Source organism: Passer domesticus, chromosome 1 (assembly GCF_036417665.1).
Source record: "Passer domesticus isolate bPasDom1 chromosome 1, bPasDom1.hap1, whole genome shotgun sequence".
NCBI classification, from domain to species: domain Eukaryota; kingdom Metazoa; phylum Chordata; class Aves; order Passeriformes; family Passeridae; genus Passer; species Passer domesticus.
Window position 1 is genome coordinate 119607554 of NC_087474.1, and position 20827 is coordinate 119628380.

The 20827-nt window shown below is 43.4% G+C and overlaps 2 protein-coding genes across 3 annotated transcripts in view; one reads left to right on the plus strand and one right to left on the minus strand.

The window, feature by feature from the left end:
• Positions 1-15988, plus strand: part of SPIDR (scaffold protein involved in DNA repair) — a 193696-nt gene extending 177708 nt beyond the window's left edge. For both annotated transcript variants that reach the window (XM_064385696.1, XM_064385705.1), the window contains 8 exons: positions 864-1007; positions 1102-1161; positions 4327-4525; positions 5534-5686; positions 10825-10918; positions 12448-12562; positions 13056-13109; positions 15477-15988. In XM_064385696.1, coding sequence (XP_064241766.1) covers positions 864-1007; positions 1102-1161; positions 4327-4525; positions 5534-5686; positions 10825-10918; positions 12448-12562; positions 13056-13109; positions 15477-15611 — 954 coding nt within the window. In that variant the 3' untranslated portion in view covers positions 15612-15988. The remainder of the gene's footprint in view (positions 1-863; positions 1008-1101; positions 1162-4326; positions 4526-5533; positions 5687-10824; positions 10919-12447; positions 12563-13055; positions 13110-15476) is intronic.
• Positions 15989-17509: 1521 nt separating this feature from the next.
• On the minus strand, positions 17510-19870 carry CEBPD (CCAAT enhancer binding protein delta). Its single transcript, XM_064385749.1, has one exon. It carries the CDS (start codon positions 19004-19006, stop codon positions 17978-17980), a length of 1029 nt encoding a protein of 342 aa, XP_064241819.1. The 5' UTR covers positions 19007-19870; the 3' UTR covers positions 17510-17977.
• Positions 19871-20827: the final 957 nt, after the last annotated feature.

Below are 20827 nucleotides of genomic sequence, written 5' to 3' on the forward strand. Positions count from 1 at the left end.
ATGTACATTCAAATACCTTCTTTAATGCTATCAGAGGCAGAGTTTGAGTACCAGCTTCCTTTGCTTTATTTTTCTTTAAACAGATTCTTTTTAATGGGCAGACAACTGTCTTTAATATATTCCTATTTCTTCTATTAAATTAAATGTTTTATTAACAACAAACATTGCTGAAAGAGTATTTTACCATATTTGCAATAAAAATTATCTTCTAGCATTGTCTTTTCTTTTCTGAGAAGTCTTTCCAGCTTGGGACCTCTCTAAGTGGTGATTGATAAAGTTGTTACGTCATGGTACTTTTTAAGGGGAAAAGAAAAATCTGGCATACCACAAAGAGAGCAGTTCTTGCAGCTCTTGCATTCCTGTTCTTCATTATCTCCTTGTGCTGTCCTGGATTTAATTTGGCAGCTTTAAAAGTTCGGCAGCTGTTTACTATCACAAAAACCCACCCACATGCAAAAGTCCCCAAATCTCAGAAAAGCTATGGATGTTTAAAAAAAAAGAAGAGGACTAATTGACGCACTCCTACCGCATAATAAAGATACGCAAAACAACAAAAAGCACCTTGAAATAGTCACAGTGTTTGCCAAGTGTGCCAAGTTACGAGTTGTTTTTGTGATGAGGATCAATGCTAGATTATGGAAAGAATGATACACACAAGCTGATTTTGCTTATAACTTGTGACTATTGGTTTATTAACTCATCTTCTACATCAGAGTCCTTGTTATTAACCATATAATTTTGTTTCCCCATCCGTCTCAAAATGTAAATTGTTTTGTTCATCTTGCCTATTATTGTAAAACTTGACTGGCTAAATTAAAGTGCCTTTTTTATGTGCCACATTTCTTTTTCTTATTTTTTAATAGATGACAACTAATCTTCCTCCTCCCAGCTTCTGTTACATTCTTACTATTCAGTCTGGTGAAATACATGTGGAAGTGGATGAGGAAGAACAGATTTCTAATTTGTACCAGCCACCAGCTGTTCGTGGTCTAAAGGAAATTCTTCGGGTAATCTGCTTTACAAATCAGATAACAAATACCTTTTACCACTGGATTTCTGGTATCACAGTTATCTTATTCCCTATTTTTGTGCTCTTTTCAGATTGATGCTTGTAACAAACGGTGTAGCTTCTGGGCCCAAGTGCTCTATCGAAGGCTGCAGGTAATCTTTTTATTTAGCAATGAATTCAACATAACATCAGCATCATGTTTATGTGAAGAAGATTCATCTTGTATAGGGGTAACCCCAATGCCAGGATTACCTTCAAGAGTTGATGGGCAGTATTATCACTGTGTCTAAAATGCTTGGGAAAGGTAAAATGAACTGCCTCACCAGATTCAATGCCACTCAGTCTAGAAAGCTATTCCTGAATAAATTGCTATCTAACCAGAGATGATGCTGCACTCTGGAGAGAGAGCTCACAGGAAGTTAGTTGAGGCTCAATTTATAGCTGAATGCTATCCTTAGGAACATAGCAAGAAGCTCCCAGTCAGTGGGGTGTTGCGGGATAGAGTGGAACAGATGATGGTTATATAAAAATACAGTTTTCCTCTTTTCATGCAAATGTGTGGGTGATTTTCATTGACTTCATAGAAGCCCCTCAGGCAAATTTGGCTTTTATGGTCCAGTAAGTAGTAAAAGGGAGGAACTCTTAGGTAAATACATCTGCCATCCATACTGTGCCGGAAAGCTTACAATTATGTTTTATTTGTTTCTGAATTATGCTACGATGTTCTTTCAAAATGTTGCTAGCTCCCTTAGTAGTTAAAGGAATTTTTTTGTTGCTGATTTATTTATTTTTTCCTGGCGACTGGATCCTCAGTACAGCTAGCACTGAATTCTAGCAGAGAATAATTTGCAATTGTCCATCAACTCCACAAGAAACAAAGTGTGAATCAAAGCATATGAACCAAAGACAAAGAAATTCCAGAACGGCCAGCAAAATAGCTGAAGATGCTTCCCACAAGTTTGAGACATAAATTTAATTTAGGTCTTGCCCTTTTGCTTCAAAAGCCAATGAATTATGATTTCATTTTTAGGCAGGGAGTACTTTTAACTACTGAGATGAGGGGTATCTCTTGTGTTCTCTCCGTGCTAATTGAGGATGTGACAGAGCATTGGCAAACATGGAATTAGGGCTAGCTGGATGAGACCTTTAGTGTGCCAGCAGGAAGATGGACCCATATGTGCGTAAATTCCTATTTCCAAGAAACCTCTTCCAGTGAAAAATGAAATAAAATTGCAGACTAGGGGCATCCTAGCCAAACAGTTTTGAATTCAGGAATGTCTACATCTGAAATTTGGATGCATGTTATCAGTATTCTTATGTAAAAGCACTTCATCACTGAATTAGAGAAAAGATGAAGCATGCTGGAAGAGATGTGATATTGAAGAATGGAATATTGAGTAGAAGAAAGAAAGGTCTATGCTTTTTTGTCTTGATCCTAGGAGGTTTATTAGTTCTTTTTTTAATGGCTATTCATTTGCTGAACTGTAAGCACTAAATTTTTATAAGTGAACAACGTGAGTACTCAAAATTTTTTGAAAGTAATGATGAAAAAGCAATAGAAGATATTCTCTTTATGTTTAACTTAAGGACAACTACTCAAGGAATGTAGAGGTATTTACCTGCTGCTAGTGTATCACTTGCCTAGTCCTCCCAGAAGATCAAGAACAGCAGCTTGTTTTCTGCAGCTGCCTTTGCCAAGAGGATGTATCCTTCATATGCAAAATCACCAAGTTGCAATAAGTGAGGAAGGGACAATGATTTGGTTTGTTTTGCAGATGTATTATCAAATAATCTGCTATGTGAGCTAATACAGATGCACCTTAAAAAACAGTATTTACTCTCTGTAGTTACAGTATTAAGTGCTTAAATTAACATGACTTAATTTGTGTGAAGGAGGAATGGAAATACGCTTTTTTTATTAGTCAGAATCCGAACTGTGGTTCAGAAGGAACATGAGGAAATATATTCCATCTGTGGCTAAGGAGCTGTCCTTCCTTATAACTCAATCCTGCTGCTTTTTGTCTGTTGTGTCCTCTGTTCAGAACAAATTGTCACACATAGCAAGATGATGATTTTATACTAACTTGTGATTTTTGCTTTTATTATTATTTACTTTTTGGATGATTTTCCTGAAAGAGAGCTTTTAATGTGTTAGTAATTCTCAAGGGACAGATGTAAAAATTCTTTCTCTGAAACTGTCCTAATGGTATCTATGCAGAGGAGGTGCCCAAATGTATGCAGTTACTAGGCAAAACAACAACATCAGTGCAATAGGCAGCATATGCTGAATTAAGGCATAACTGTGATATCTGAGCTGTGAATTTTTCCAGTCACTATTTACAATTACCTCATTTGCTCTAAGAGTGCAAGCATGGACAGAAAGCCAGATTCAGTGTGGCTGATGGTTTCAAAGTTATAATTCAACCAAAGACAAAATACTGGGGGTTTTGTTGTGTTGCCTTCTGCCACAGATACGCAGCTCTGAGACTAAAATGCTACATGTCTTTCCAGGCATTATAGTATTTAATTTTCAGTTAAATGTTTTAAGCATTAATTATCAGCAGATTAAAATTAATTTAAAAGTATAACAAAAACATTTTAAATTGATTAAGTTATTTAATCTTAGATATTTTAAAATATTAGAATCCAAAATTTTGCAAGTTCCTTGCACTGATAAATATGAAATACACTTTGATATTATATTTTTGTACTTGTCTGGGGCACAAAACTTACACTGTCATTGCAGATTCATATACCATCTACTTCCTTAACTTTATGCATTTTTGGAATATTTAGGGATATTTGTTCAACTGAAAGAAAAACCTCCACTTTGCAACTTGGTTGTGCTTGGGAATCTGATGACAGTACCTAGAAAATGTGCCCACAGAGGAATAATATTAGTAGTAGAAATGTTCTTTCCTCATAATTTTAAGACAAAAATTATGCAAGTCTTATTAAAAACATCCAATTATCTTTTTATGTATACCATATATATAGCATTTTTTTAGAAAATATATTTTAAAATCCTATGTACAGTCCAAGAAAATTATCATAAAGCGTAATGGTTGACTGAAGTAAAGCCATGAGTCCAGAGAGTCAATCTCAGAAAGTTAATTTAAGGTAGAGATTTTAAGGTTTGTATCTAAAGTAAGGAATACCAAAAAATTCTAATAAACCTTTGACTCACTATCCTGCACAAGCCATAATTGTAATAATTTCTGTCAGTTTTATGAGTCATTTTAATATGAAGATGTTTTCTTCTACTAAAGAAAATTAACAATTGCATTCCAAATTTGTATTTTTTTCCCTAATCACAGACAAAACACAGTGTTCCTGTAGATCAAAGAGAAATGTTGTTGTTTGTGACTGACTCCACACTGCAAAATGTGGTTCATGGGATTCCAAAAGTTGTTGCTGTGTCAGTCACTGCGTCGTGTGTTCTCAGCATGGAAATCATGGAAGCCCTCAGTGCTGGCTCACGACTTGTCTTCTTCAAGGATGCTCTCTGGGGAAATGGTAAGCTTTGCATGTGGTTTGGAAGCAGTTGGGGTCCCACAGAAACAGCATCCCTTATCTCTCAGTATGTGACCTCCAAAGAGGTCACTTTCATTATCAGATGAAGATGAGATTTTGCAAGTTCGGGATGAGAAATTTGAAAGGGGTTGTAATTTAAACTTTCTTGTAAAGTTTCTTTTTCTGTATTTTGGCTTGATTTTGAAAGTGAATGAGAAATTCAGTGATGTTGTTGTATGTCCACCAGTATTGCTGTCAGTCTTCTCTGATGACTGTTGAATCTGATGACCAGTGAAAATCAAATTTGTGAGCTGACAGAAGGCTCAAATATATTAAGAAATCTGTGTGTCCCTAGATAGAGAAATTTTACAAGCTCTCCTAAACCATCTTAGCTGTGAACCTTTGCTCCCATACAGATAATAAAATTATGGTTGTTCCCTTTCATTTTTAGTCACTCTTTCTTTTTTGAGTTTCAAGTTTCATTCTGTATGGTGTTGGCAGAGCTGGCTCACATCTCACACCTTTAGTCACTTCCAGAATGTAAGTGAACTGGAAGTACAAAGTTGTGCAAAAGGCTGTGTGTCTGAAGCAAAAATCTCTCTCTGGAGAATAAAGCATGGCATGCACCTGCTCCTTGTAATCTTTGAAGCAAGGTAGGACCACCTGAAGGGCTGCCCAAGGTTATTACCAAGGAAGAGCCTGTAACCTGTTTGCAAGGAGTGAGGTGTGATGCAGTCAGGGTGGCATCAGACTCTCTTCTGGCATGTTCAAATTTCTAAATTTCTTTTTCTTCAAATTCAGATTTCTTTTTCTCCTCGGGAGTTGCAAAATGTAACAAGAGCGTGGTGCGTGTATCGCTGAAAGCAAAATATTTTGTCATTGAGAAAACCTGATGGAGTCTATTCATCTGTTTGGTAGCTGGCAGAGATTGTTGTCTTTATTGGCTGTGACAATTAACGTGGTCACCTTTTTCCTTGTTACTGTACTGAGTTGAAATGTCTTTTTTGGCAGGTAGGATTATTTGTGTTGAACGTACTGTTCTCCTATTACAAAAGCCTCTTTTGTGCTCGGCTGCTGGTGCTGACCTCAGTGAGCTGACTGGCCCTGTCAGACTCGATGAGCTGGATTCTACAACACAGGCCAGCTCCATTTGTGCTCTCAGAGGTTTGTATGGCCTTGCTGAAATGAATGCGGTTAATTATTTGTGCTCACTTTAATCTTTTGTGTCTTTATATTGATTTCTTGAACAAACAGCGTGGAGTGATAAAAAAAGCATGGCATTGCTGTGGGTCATTAGGATATTTAAGACTTTATGCTTCATTGTGGGCTCTGTTTGCCTTTTGCTGGCCAAGCTCTGCTCCCACTCACTCATAACCCAGAATAAATGTTTAATGCACAATCTGTTTCATTATATTCCTTCCTTCACTGTCTTCTTTCAGGAGCCTTCTGTTCACACCAGCCTTGTTGATGTTGGCAACAATGAGTTATACCAACATTTTTTAGGCAGATGGGTGAGATATGTTACCCAGATCTTGAGTGGTAGGGGTTAGTGACTGATTTCCCTGGAGCTTTGCTGCAGTAGGACAATTTATTATTTTACTATAGTAATTTAGCATAATGTGGCCAGTATTTGCTCACCAGCTGCTTTGGATCATAGCTTTGTCTAAGATATGTCTTAATTTAACTTGTATTATTCCAGTAGCCCCTGTAGAAAATTCTTGATACACTTTTGCATTTACACCTTCAAGTATTCACTGGAGCATTTGGAATTAACTTTAAAATTACAACAAATAATGGTTTTCAAATTAATTCTTCAGCTATAATATGATAGACTGAGAAGACAGTTTAAAACCAAGCAAAGCCTTTATTAAACATACCTGCTGCTATGGTAGATCCACAACTTAGCAATGCTTCTGTGATTAATTACTGAGCACCTTGCAGTGACAAATGTTGAACAGTGCATAATGAAAACCAAGCACAACTAGAGGCACTTCACTCAAAGCCTTGGTTGTTATGTACGTCTTGCATTGATACAGCTACTTGAAAGATATATCTGTCACTGGGTGTGAAATGCTTTTTGACTTTTTTTTCACCTCTCCAGTAGTTATGTAAAGAATTGTCACTTCTCTGCTGTTAATTTTGCGATTATGAGAAGTGCCTGTCTTCTTTTTTCTTGTTGACAGTGTTCATAGTAGGATAAAGGAAACATCTCTCTGTCCTTTCTTTTTCCAGCAGAGCAAAGAAAGTACACCGTTGTGATCTGTTGTGTAAACAAGAACTTACTTTTTACACATGGGAGATGTCATGCTTTGCCTGTCCTGTATTAAAGATAGAAGAATGACAAAAGGAGAAATTAATCCTACAACCCTTGTCTTGTTTAATCTGGAATTTGTGCAGGATAGCTGTTACCAGTATGTTCCCACACCTGAATACCAACATAGAATACAAAATATCTTCTATATACTTATGCTGCAGCAGTATATGGATGAAAACTCTCACTTTTGTGTGTACTGAAATATTTTAATACCATTCAAGAGACACATTCACTGTTTTGGGTTTCAGTTAGGTAGTGCCTACATCTTTCTGCTGAACTAATGAAACTAATAGCATTGACCCTGCTTGGTTGGCAGGAGAATATACTTTTGGTGGAACAATGAATGGAGGGAGATGTATCATCTCTAAAATTCAGTCACTGTCTCTTATCTCCTAAATCAGAGAGCTGTTAGTCTAGCTTTTAATGAGAAGCAGTTATTACCTCATTCATTCTTTTTCTTTGCACATCATGTCATTTCTTGTACTTTTGGTCACCTACGTATGTTGCACACTGGCATCCTCCCACCTAGCAAAGAGGCTGGAAAGGCTTTCTCTACCCCTTCCTGCTCCTTTGGAAGGAACATCTGAAGTTCCTGCAGTCCAAGCTCCTGCTTAAAGCTGGGCCCTGACCAGCTTGGTACAACTCTGGACTGGATGTTCTTCAGAGGGTCCTTCCCTGTCAAAACAGAAAATGTTCCAGTCCAAGAAGATGCAATGAGTTTGTCAGAAATTCTTGTTTCTGGAACGTCCAGTCACACCAGCTCTGGGGTAATGGAGTGTGTTGCTCTTCAACACATCAGTGAAAACCTGTGGTTGCTTTCTCATGAAAAGTTTATTCTTCATTGCAGGATGAGTTTGTGGTTTTCACCTGTGATCTTAGGGTTAATAGCTTTATTTTTTATCACTATGCATACAAGGTAATTTATAACCTCTTTTTGCTGTATAGTAGCAGTCAGGATGACTTAAATGTTGGCAGTTCATATGGCACAGAACTGTTTTTCCTCTTAATCATGCTTTGAGTAAATTCTACTTAGTCTATACCACATGTGATATGTGGGAATATTACTTGATTAATGCTATTTGCCTAGTACATTACTCACCAACAGTGATTGAATTTTGACGTTGGATATTTTCGTATTTAAGCCCTTACTCAGGCGTGTGGGTTTTTTTTCAGTTTTCCGCTAAATAGTGGGACTAAAATGGGGTCAGTCAGTTTATCTATGTTTCCTTTTTTGATTGAATTTTTGCATTTCCTGTCCCATTAATCAGGATAACTGACTGGAGAAAAGAAATCCAAATAACATTTCCATGTTTTAATTGTTTCAGCCAAAATGTTCCTTTGCAATGTTGTCCTATTGTCAATCTCTTCTTAATGGTGCCAGCCACAACCCTTAAAAATAGACTAGAGGTAAAAATTGAATTTTGACCATGTGCATTTTCATTTAAAATAAGGATTTTGGGAAAATACACAAAATATTTGTGTATGTCAAGCAAAATCTAGCATCTTGAAAAAGATGTGCAGTAGTTCAGCATCTTAAATTTGAGAAATCTCTTTACAGGGTGCACAAGACTGTCACTAGATTACTACACCTGTTGCTGCTTTGAGTTGGTCTGACTCCAGTAATATCTGGTGTTTTTCTCAAGGGAACTCTACATTATCATCAATAATCTTCTCCACTAGACATAATCTCATCAGTGTGATCCTGATTAATTTTCTTCAAATGTACTTGCACTGGCATCTTGCAGTTGGAATATGGCATACAATTTGGAGAAGGTGAAAAGGCTTAGAGAGAAATGGGACTTGTTTTTGTTTTAAAATTATTTTTTTTAATGAAGAAGGAAACATACTCAGCAAAGTACTTCGTAGCTTTTTGGTGAACAAGAATGATAAAATCAGAATCATTTAGGTTGAAAGGGATCTTTAAGATCATCCAGTCAAACCATTAACCAAACTCAAAACCAGCACTGCCAAGTCTACCACTAAACCATGTCCCCAAGTGCCACATCTGCATGTCTTTTAAATACCTCCAGGGCTGGGGACTCCACCACTTTTCTGGCAGCTATTCAAATGCTTGACCACCCTTTCAGTAAAGAAAGTCTTCCTAATATCAAATGTAAACCTCTCTTGGAATAACATTAGTCCATTTCCTCTCATGCTGTCACTTGTTACCTGAGAGAAGAGGTGGACCCTGCCTGGTTACAACTCCTTTTAGGCAGTTGCAGAGAACAAGAAGGTTTCCCCTGAGCCTCCTTTTCTGCAGGCTGAAGAACCCCAACTCCTCTTCATCAGCTCCATTGCCCTTCTCTGAGCCACCCCAGCACCTCAGGGTCTTTTTTGGAGTGAAGGGCCCAGAACTGTACTTGGGGTGCAGCCTCACCAGTGCTGAGTACAGAGGCACAATTGCTCTCCTAGTGCTGCTGGACCACACTATTGCTGACACAGGCCAGGATGCCACTGGCCTTCTTGGCCACCTGGGCACACGCTGGCTCATGTCCAGCTGGCTGTTGACCAGCACCCCCAGCTCCTTTTCCACTGGATTGCTTTCCAGTCATTCTTCCCCCAGCCTGTGGCAAGGCCTGGGGTTGTTGTGACCCAAGTGCAGGACCCAACACCTGGCCTTGCAGAGCCTCCCTGCCCTCCAGCAGATCAACACTCCCATCCAACTTGATGTCATCTGCAAACTCACTGAGGGTGGACTTGATCCAGATTATTGATTAAAATATTAAACAGGACTGGCCCCAATACTGAGCCTTAGGGAACACCACTGGTGACCAGCCAGTCAAGTGGATCCAGTCAAACTAAATCCACCAAGTGGATTTAACTCTATTCAGCATTCACATCATTCAAAGAGAAACATACCCATGGAAACTCCCATTTTATCACAAACACTGAAGAATCAAAATTATTCCTCTAAGAGTCCATGTGGCTAAATAGAATATCTTATTCTGTCAGAGAAATGCCTGATGTTTTGTGGTACACTTAGAAACTGAGTCATAAATGTTGTATTTGAGAAGTAACTTTCCAGATCTTAAGATTCACTGTCCTTTGAATTCCCAAAGAAAATTACAGTTTTGTTCTTTAGGTGTAGCTCCCTCCTTGTCCCAGGAAAACCAGAAAAGCAAGGGATTAACACCCTGTCTTACAGTCCAGACACTGTAAATGCTCCATAGTCTCCAAGGCTTTCTTCTATTGAATGTGGTATAGACCTGTGAGATTCTTGCTCAACAGAGGCTGGATTTTTAAGTCTATAGTTTTGTTGTACTAGTGAGGTTTTATTTCAGTGTGATTTAATTCTTACAGGTGAATATTTTTCTCTATAAATAATGCTCATAATTTCAGCGTATTGTTACCATAAAATATAATACACTCTTTATTGGCTTCTCATAAAATTCTGAATATATTTTTTCTTGCCAAAACTAGCGAGGCCCTTTTTATTAGTCCAAAGTATCTTTGGCATTCCCTTCTTACACACACACTTAAGATTGTGAGCCAGATCTAATCTCTGTTAAATCTGTATAAATGAATAATAACTCCATTGTTAGTGGAATTTAATCTGCATTGTTGTTTTCAGAAGGGATTGGGGCTTCTTATTGGTTTGTATTTTCTAAATATCAATATCAAGTTATTCGATCTGATTGTTTTTGTAGCTGTTTATTGCCAAGAAAACATCAGAGGACCAGAAAGATAGCAAACAAGCAAAAACAAATCAAAAAAGCAGTAAAATCCAAACCAAAAGAACCAAGCCTGTTTGGAAAGTTAATTGTCAATTATCTACTTTATGATATTTTTAGAATGTAACACTCTACTGTACTTTCATCCCTTGTTGGAGGGACAAAGGAGAAAGGGAGTGAGATTGTTGGAAGACCTGGTTCTTGCTCTGACAAGTCTTAAGCTGTGGGTCAGAAAGGTTCAAACCTGCTATGAGGCCAAGAGTGACTGTGTTTGCTGGCTTAACATTGGCATTTTGTAAGAATTCCATGTTCTGCAGGTACTGTTGTTGGAGTTAATGAGAGCACTGCTTTCTCCTGGCCTACATGCAACAGATGTGGCAATGGAAAGTTGGAAGTGTGTCCCCAGGACAGGTGAGAGTCAGCATGCTCCAGAGCACTCCAGGTGTTCTGTAGATGTAGCCATAACAGCAGTAGGTGATGCAATGATTCCTGCAGGCACAGGCTGCACTTTGCTCCTTCCTAGAGCTAAGACGTAGTATTTTTATTGCTGATGAACTGATAAAACCTGCAAGGTTACATTAATATATGAAGAGAGATACAAGTAGATATGAAATAGTTTGATTTTGCAGTTATTACTTGTTTTTTAAACCAGTCTTGCTTATGAAGGTTTCATAGCCCACTGCATTATAATATTGCTTTTAATAAATATGCCCCTAAACCACAGGTCTGATTTTAAGTTCCTTTAGAAGTAGGTACATGTGTTTGTGTCTTGCCTTGTTAATCTGCATATCCTCAATTCACCTCATTTTTATACTGGACTATGATCTCTGCTACAATTTATCTAAGTATGAAAGAGTTGCATTTCAGACCTATTAAATTAGTCACCTTTCTAAAAAGGATGTTGAATAATTCTGGCAATATGTTAGTCCTGAATATGAGGGCTGATCCTACAGGACCTGTTGCCACCTGAAATGCTGAACCTGTGGCACACTGACATAGTTTTGGAAAGCCTCCCCTGCAGCTGCTTAGCCAGCTTGTGCTTGCAGTGTGAGACCTGGTGGAATAAAAGCCCAAGGGATAAGAGCAGTCAGAGTGTGGAAAGAAGGCAGGAAGGCAGGAAGGCAGGAAGGCAGGAAGGAAGGAAGGAAGGAAGGAAGGAAGGAAGGAAGGAAGGAAGGAAGGAAGGAAGGAAGGAAGGAAGGAAGGAAGGAAGGAAGGAAGTTCAAAAATCATAAGAAGTTATGTTGGTCTTATTGAAATAGATAATATTTTCCTAAAGCTGAAAAGATTCAACCTTTATGCTTTGTTGTACAAAAAAGGCTGAAAATCAAAACCAGGTGTCCTGTATTATACTGTCATGCAAAAAATAAGGATGTGTCTGTGTTCACATAGTAGTGTAGTCCAATTAAAAACGTATCTCACCTGTGAAGGACACTTTTGCTTCATTTGGAGAACAAATGAAGTATCAATATTTGTTTAAGAAGTGCTTCCAACGAGTACTTATAGCTGAGCTTAACTCTGTGCATGACTTAAGAGTACACTGAAAACATTGAACGTTTGCTGAATGAGGGCCTAAGTCAATAATTCACTTCAGCCAAATCTATACTACAGATTTTCTTTTGCCATAACTTTTAGGAGGTTATGAGATTAATATTTGCTTAAGTGGGGTGACTATAAATAGAAACCTCTCTCCATGCTGCCAGAAATTATAAAAGGAAGATCCTTTTGCCAGAAGAGTTTAGGTCCTCCAGGAGAGTTACTGCCAACAGAAGAGTTCTATTTTCTGTTATCAACTGAATCTCTAACAGGGCTTTGCTACTAAAAGTCTACCAGCAAAGTATTTTAGAGAATACTCTTATTGGGGTTTTAATTATTTTGATTTATGACTGATAGTTTGTTCCTTTCTCCATGTTTTTCCATCATTATTTTGTGTGTTTCAGAGAACTGCTATATTGCAACCAGTGCTCTGAAGTTGTCACAACACCAGTTTTGAAAATGCAGCTGGAAGTCTTCTTGAGTTGTCCATCCCGATCTCAAAGTACAGTAAGAGTAAAGGTATGGCATGAAATAAGTGCTGGTGTAGCAGGTGCAGTGAGACTAGATGTGTAGACACATAGGTATTCTAAGCCCTACTTCTATGAACAGTTCTGTCAGAAGTCAAATTAAAATATGTAAGACTGTCCCATAATTTAATCTAATACTAAACTTGTGTTTCACTGGGCTAAGAACCCAGTTCCCAGATCTTGCTCAAATAATGCAGTCATTGAGTTCACCCTGAGGTTTGCAAACTGTTCTATGGCCCAGATGAAGGGATTTGTTAGGCTGGGCTTTTAGAAACCTCAGTCTACATCGTCTAAAAGGAATGTGTATAATTAGACTTCCATTCTGAACATCTTTTGTGTCACCTCTCCTCTGCTTTCTTGGCCAGAGAAACAAAACTCTTTGATATTAAAATGATAAATCTTTGTTCTATGTGACTGCAAACAGAATGTTTTTGCACACTTAAGATTTTTGTCATGAACAGAACCTGTGAATTTTCTCATTCCAGCTGTTGCAAAGGACAATCTCTTCTCTCCTGATGTCCTCTGCCTGTGAGGATGGGGTAGGTATAATGAATGCTGACCAAAGAAAGTTAAACTACAGAACTTAATGTAAGGCAGAGTACCAATATCGGGTATGGCAGATCAGCCATGACTTGTGGTGGCAGGATCTTGAAAACCTCCAGTGGTGCAGATTCTGACTTCCCAGGCAGTTCACTTCAGAACTGCACTAGGAGTGGTAAGAGATTTCACTACAAGTGAAATGATTTTTTTCCCCATGTCCAGGCTGTGACTGAGTGGGCTGTGCCCTTTGGCAATCCTGCCTTCCAGCTGCTGCTGCTCTGCCATCTCATCAGACTCACACCCTCCTTTTCAGAAGGGGGGTGCAGCAATGGGCTGTGTAGCTTCAGCTCAGCTGTGGATCTGCAGAGCAACTTGCAAACAGCACTCAGAGCTGCCACGGGCAGTGCTGGGCTTGACTCCATTCTCTGGCTGAGGATCCACAGACAGCAAAGATCCAAAGACCCTCCAAGCATCCCACCTTTTGGGTCTGTCTTCTAAATCCTATAAACCACAGCCACTTTGTAACAGCACAACAGTGAAAGTACAGGCAGGTGGAGATAGGAGAAGAATTTGCAAAATGCGTGCAAGATATTACTTGATAATTGTATGAATGAAACACACATGAGCCATGGAGATCCATGGGCTAAAGTACAGTTTATGTAATCGTGAAGTAGTTATTCCTTTAATCTGAGATATCAGGAGAACCCTGACACTTGGCACAGTGACCCAGATTTATCGGGGATGAGGGAGGCTCCTGGGTAAGTGCCTGGCTGGCATTGGCTGCTGGATGGTCGGCAGCCTTCAGAAAGTCATTAAGTCCAATTAGGATTTCAAGATTTTCCCTCTCCCTTGCACGTGAATGGGAGCAAAGGTCAGTTTGTTGTCTTGTTTAATCATCCCAGTTAAATATCTTCAGTTAGGTGATATGTACTGGGGTCAGTTTGCTTTCCCTGTCTTACAAGTTTTCCAGCATTTTCCTACTACATGCTCCATGCTTTCAATGAGATTTGTGGGTAATATTTAAAGTGGAAAGTTACTCTGAAATAATAAATTACTTTTCTTATGCTGGTGGAGGGTGTATATTTCATTTTAGCAAAGAGATACGAGAAATTTCCAAAATGTGTTTGCTCCTTTAATAGCAATTAAGTCTTGCTGAGTTTTACAGGATGTGTCTGGTTTGGTTACAGACTGGCAAAACATAGTTATTTTTCGAGTTATTAGAATTCAAACAACCTCTTTTTCACGTTTCAGTGTGTAGAAGTCTAGCAACTCAGATTTTTTTTCTTCCCTGGCTGAAACACAGGGATAAAGATTAGTCACAAGAAATACCACTTGAGGTGGCATTTTTTTGCCAGTGCTGCTAAAGTTTCTAAGGGTGTAGCTTTGTAATCAATTCTTTTGGCAGGGAGGTTGGTTTTAGCCCTCACTGGCCCTGGCTACTCGTTGCTCACCTTGTGGCAGCCCTTCTGTTACACCAGTAGAGTTGTTTGTGCAGCTGCACAGCGAACTGGACTGCAGAACCGGTCTGGGGGAAAAATAATCCAGGGAAAAAAAAAAAGAAAAAAGATTGTTTATACCTTGGACCAGGCAACGCCATGGGTATCACATACCTGTACAGAAGCACCGTGCAGACGAAGGCAGAGGCTTGTTGTAAGTTTTCCTGTTAAGGAAAGAAATGGATGTGAACCTGCCACCTGAGATACTCTCTCAAGTGAAATATCAACTATGAGTGTTACCAGTTCTTGTGTTATCGTGCTGTCTCCTCTTAGTGCAGCCGTGCCAGCCTTGCATCCCTCTCCTCCACGCAGAGCTCAGCCTTTGCAAATTCACTCAGGCACAACTCGTGGGTGAAATGCCAGTGGGATCATTAAACAGGAGGGACTGTGTTGGTGCTGGTGGTGGTGATGCATGAACAACAAAAAGTTAAAAGGGGCTGAGGGACAAGAATAAGAAGGGTTACAAAATGGTTTTTCCTTTAGTTAGCACAGGTAATCAATGTATAGCATGTATGTAGTATAGCACTGCCAGCACGCATGAAGGCCTGCAAGGGTCATAAAGGAAGATAAAGGGAGCATGTATAGATTATGCTTCAGCAAAACTGAGTTCGAAGTCACAGTAACTTTTTTCTTTTTTAAACAGCTCATTTTTAAAGCCTGGTAGAGCAGCAACTGAGACAGGAGTGTGATCTAATTACTGAAAATGTAATATATTCATTCTTTCCATTAGTTCTAATGCACTTTCCGAGTCCTTTAAAAAAATTGTCTGTTGGAAGAGGATCTTGCATGCTGCATCTTCCCAGCTGAATGCTGCCTAGAACAGAACGTCCAGCACTGTTTGTTTTACTCACCATGCTTTTATTCCTGCAGACTTACGAGGTGCAGAGCGTGCTGGGAAAGGAGGTGGGGTTATTGAGCTGCTACGTCCACTCCATAACCAGTCACCCCAACTGTGTTGCGCTGGAGGAAATTGTTCTTCTGGAAGCTGCAGCAAGACAGAGTTGAACTCTAGTCAGCTATTATAGTATCTGTGGACTTTGTAATGTGATTATCTGTTAACCAGTGCCACAGATAATGTGTAATGCAAGTGTGATAAGCATTAAGATAGTTTATTAAAACTGTGATTTATAAAGCACATTGTGCTAATACTGAAAAAAAATCTGTATATTGTTCAACTTTCTGAACTCTTCTTTTTCTGATCAGTGCAGAATCTAAGAATACAGTTCTTCGTTGTGTTTGCTGTTACATAATGTAAAACATCTTTTTCTGGAAGTTTTGAATGGTTGTGATTTATTTTTAATAATACTGTATTTATTATGTGTCAATGGAAAAAATTCACTGATATTTTTGAAATAAATACCTTGCTCTGGCAGTTGGTTTAAGCTGAGTTTTATCAGTGTATCCCAGACCTGCTGCAAAACACTGCGTGGTATGTGAATTCTGAGTTATCACTTTGCAATAGTTGTTATAAGGACAGAGATTTGAACACATATAAAGTTAATGTTTCACAGCTAATTGGTCTGTCAGCATAGAAGTTGTGAGTTATCTGTAGCTTCCCACAAAGCGGGTGTTTCACTATAATTTCTTTTATGGGTAAGCAGCAAACTGCTTGTAGGCCACGCAATAACCCCCACCCAGACTGTGGAGATTACAGATCAGATAAATGCCAAAATCTTCCTCTGTGTGCATTGCAAGAATTAATGTAAGAATTAAGAGACTGCATGGGTTCCCCCCCCCCCCCCCCTTACTCTTTCACAGTGTTTAAAAGCCCCTTACAGGTCAGAGGAGGAGGAACGAGTGGTTTTAGTGCAGGTCCCATGTGCGATTAACCAGCAGAAAAGGAACAGCAAACTTGCCACACTGGTCATTTCTCTCGTGAAAAGTCTTGTGGATGTCACAATTACTAAAGGAATGACCCAGCTTTTGAATTCCCCTTTTTTTCCCCCCATCTCCTCCAAGCATTTCAGTCTCTTACCTGCCTCCCTGTAAGGAAAAAGGATATGAGAGCCCGTTCCTGCGTAGAGGTCTGTATGTGAGACTGGGGTTGCCCCTTCAAAACCATTTAGGATTTGAGTCTCAGGGAAAACTGGAGGGGCTTGTTGTGTCAGGCCGTTTTTCTGCCAGTGCCCTAGAGATGCTGTAGCTGCTCTAACACTGCACTACTGAAATTTAGACAAGTTGCCCGATTTCTGTGATCTGTTCACTCACTCAGCGATGAGCAGCAGCGTTGCCTTGCCTTGCCGCTCTGTCACTAGCAGGGATCAGTGAAACTCTTTGTGACCACTGACTCTGTGATGAGCAGCAGTTGCCCACTCTCACTTTCACTAGCCAGGGTCAGTGAAAGTGTCCAGCTCCTGCAGTGGGCTGAAGCCTGAGGCTGCCAGACACCTCTGGGACTCACTACAGAGCTCTGGTCCTGCTATCGAACATGTTAGTGTAGGTGCGGCTTTGCATTATCTAGAATGGAAACCCTTGGAAGCTTTTTAAACAGGAATTTTTAACTAGTGGTATTCTTTTAATGATGTTCTTCTAGTCCCATGCACTTTTTTTTTTTTTTTAGATATAGAATACGGTATTTCTGGCACAGTCGCGCTCACAGAGCAGTCTCTCTCGATGAGCAGCTTCTCAGTCCCACCAGCGCCACGGCAACCCCTGACTCAGCACTCCGGCTCCGGGGGGGAGCAGACTTCGCGGCCCAGGGGTCTCCCGGCTGCTCCCACCCCTGCATCGCTCTCTGGATGCTTTGGGAAGTAACGCAGCGCCCCTCGCTTGCCCTCACCTCCCCTCTCGGCCCCTGGGACCCCCTGGCCGTGTTCCCGCCCGTGTTCAGCCCCTCCCGGGCAGCAGAGCTCTCCCCGCCGCCAGCCCCTTGCTGTCACGACACAGAGCAAACGAGAGCAGGGTTGATTTAAAATGCTTTTCTTTATTCTTAGAAATGCTGTAAAAATTGATATAAAAGGTTGAGCATGCTCAGTCTTTTTTTTTTTCCATCCTACTGTCTAAAATACATGGGATTTTGAATCATTTTAACAGATGTACCATAGCTGCATCGGTATGAGTAAAATGTAGAAAAGACGAAAACTACCATTACAAAAATAATTTAAGGGGAGAGAAGAAAAAAAAAATAATATATTTAGCTTTTTTTCCCTTTTTCGCAAGTTTCGTGGTGAAAGACCCAGGCATCGCTCCACGTCGCTGCCGCGTTCCGAGCGCGGCCGCGGGCCGCCAGGTCCCGCCGCGGCTCCGCGCCTCCTGCCGCGCCCGGCCCGGCCCGGGGCGCCGCGGCACGGCCCGGCGAGGCTCGGCACGGCCCTCTGAGGTATTTATCCACCGTCTCCCGGAGTCCGTCTCTCCGTCCCGCTCCCCCCCGGTTACCGGCAGTCGGTGCCCGAGCCGGGCTGCAGGAAAGAAGCGCTGGGCAGCTGCTTGAAGAAGTGCCGGAGGCTGGTCAAGTCCCGGGTGAGCTGCTCGATCTTCTTGTGCAGCTTCTCGTTCTCGGCCGAAAGCTCCAGCAGCTTCTGCTGCATCTCCTGGTTGCGCCGCTTCGCCTTGTCGCGGCTCTTGCGCACGGCGATGTTGTTGCGCTCCCGGCGCTGCCGGTACTCGGGGCTAAACCTGTCCACGCACTTCTTGCCGCCGCGCTCCTTGCCCCCGGCGGCGGCGGCGGGCGGCGGGACGCCCTGCGCCGGCCCGGGCACGGCGGCGGCGGGGCCCGGCGAGCGGGTGCTGCAGCTGGACGGGGAGCTGGAGCCCGGCGGCTCGGGGGACGTGGGCGGCGTGGGCTGCCCGCTCAGGTTCATGATGGTCTGGGCGCAGGTGGCGATCTGCGAGGGCAGCAGCGAGGAGGAGAGGTCGCTGTCGCTCCAGTCCGGCTCCTGCTTCAGAGCGCCGCGGGAGGAGAAGGAGGAGGAGGAAGAGGAGGAGGAGGAGGAGGAGGCGGTGCGGGGCTCGGAGCCCAGCAGGGTGGTCATGGCAGCGCCGAGGTCCTTGGCGGGGTCGCGGCCGGCGCCGCCGCCCGGTGGCAAGTACTCGCCGTATTCCCCGCCCCGCTCGGGCTTGTGGTTGCTGTTGAAGAGGTCGGCGAAGAGCTCGTCGTTGCAGAGCTCCAGGTTGGGCACGGCAGACATGGAGTCAATGTAGGAGCTGAAGTCGATGGCGCTCTCGTCCTCGTACATGGCCGGGGCGGCGGCGCTCAGCTCCGCCAGGTTGGTGCCGCTGCCCCCGAGGCCGCCCCCCGCCTCCTCGCCGCTCATCCCGCAGCCGCCGCGGGCCCCCGGCTTGCAGGCGGGACCCGGCCCGCCGCCGCTGCCCACCTTGGCGTCGTAGAAGTTGGCGGGCTCCAGGCACCAGCTCTTATAACATGCCGGCGAGTCCAGGCTGTAGAGAGCGGCGGCGCTCATGGGCGAGCGGGACGCGGCGCCGCACGGCCGCGGCGCGGGGGCTCCGGAGCGCGGGCACCAAACGCCGCTCCGCGACGCTCGCAGCTCCAGCCTCTGTCACGGGCAGGTGGGAGCGGGCTGCTGCTCACGCCGCCGCCGCTGCTGCTGCTGCTGCTGCTGCTGCTCGGTGGCACCGGCGCTGCCGCTGTAGCCCCGCCGTCGCCTCCCCGAGGGGGCCGATCCGGGCTCGGGTCACGCCGTGAGCAGCGGTAGGAGGCGGGGATGGGACAAGGCGTCTCAGGACCTGGGAGTGAAACGCCCGCTCGGTCCCTTCTTATACGGCGCGGGCCCCGCCTCCTGCCCCAATGACGGGGAACGACTGTTCCCGGCACCCCCGGGGACCCGGGGGCGGGAGCGGGTGGGGTGCGCGGCCGCGGAGGCAGGGCTGCCGCCGCAGCGAGCTGCCACCTCCCGGCGGAGGGTGGCCGCGGTCCGAGGTGCCCCCACCACGGGCACGGGACGGTGCGGGTGCCTTTCGGGCTCCTGCCGCCCTCCCCGCACCGTGCCGTCCCCGGGGAGCGCTGCCCCGACGCCGGTACCGGCACCCCATTCCGATGATTTTCCCTTTCCCGCGCGGGCCAGCGGAAAAGCTGGCTGGAAACGCTGATTTTACCCCGCCGCCGCCGCCGCCACCAGCACCGCGCTGCATCCCCCCACGCGCTTCCCCGGCGGCGCCTGGGATGGAGCGATACGGGGAAGATGCTGCCTGCCCCACGCGTGTCTCTGTGCATCACCCGAGCGCCCTCCGGAGGCTCATCTCCCTTGGCTGGAGCGCGGGCAGCTTCCCCCGAGGAGGATGTAAATCCCCCGCTCCGGGGAGAGGGTGGCCCCTTGGATTTCTTCTGGCAGGACCCTGTGGTGGGTCAGGGGTCTCTGAAGCATCTTTAGCTGCCTCACGCTCTCTGCATGAGGTTATGCCTCTTAAAGCCTTACATTAAGTTATTATGCAGGTTGTTCACCCCTGCCCCCTTGCATCCCACAAACTACTACTATTAAATTGGCAAGTACCAGAAAACTGAAAATACTTGCAGCTAAAAGGTAAGTTTTCTAGCTACATAATTTAAGTTTCTAAAAGCCTGGTTCCACCCCAGGTGCTCTACCGACTGAATTACCAAAGCAACACACAACAAAAACGCCCTTAAATTTACTTTTAAAAAAATTATTTACTTATTTATTTATCTTCCAGAAGACCCTTCTATATTTAAGACAGGACCATCCCGGGCGCCGAGTTTCCAGCCCGGCGCCCAGCTGACGCTGCTGGCAGGGAGCTGAGCCCCGCGGAGCGCGGTGCCACTCGCCCGGAGGTGGCTTTCTGGGGACCGTGGGTACGTGCCGGTCATGCCGGGCCTGCTGCCCCTCTCCGGGCAGGGCTCCATCTGCCGCCGCCGCAGCTGTTGCGGGGCCGCAGCTGTTTATCACAGGGGTGTGTGTTTTAGCATAAGTAGCTGGGAACAAGACTGGTACATGCTCTCCCCTTGGATGTAAACTCCACGTGGGAAGGCTTGTGGGATCAGTTTAAGTGTGCAGTGCCTGGCAGGTGGGGTTTTACATCTGGCAGCTAAGGTTTCGCTTGGAGAGGCTTTGCTTTTAACTCCAGCGCTGCCAGATGTATTATGTTTAAATTAACTTGATTTCCTTTCTTGTCAGAGGATTGATCACACAGCCTCTATCTACACACCTCCATCTACACCAGCAAACTTGACAGTGACACAAGAAATGGTTGCTTTTGTTTTTTTCCACATTGTCAAAGAAATAATATACCCCAAACCATTTTACATGTTA

Coding starts and splice junctions, on each gene's coding strand:
- CEBPD (XM_064385749.1), bottom strand. CDS start 19,006: ATGAGCGCCGCCGCTCTCTACAGCCTGGACTCGCCGGCATGTTATAAG.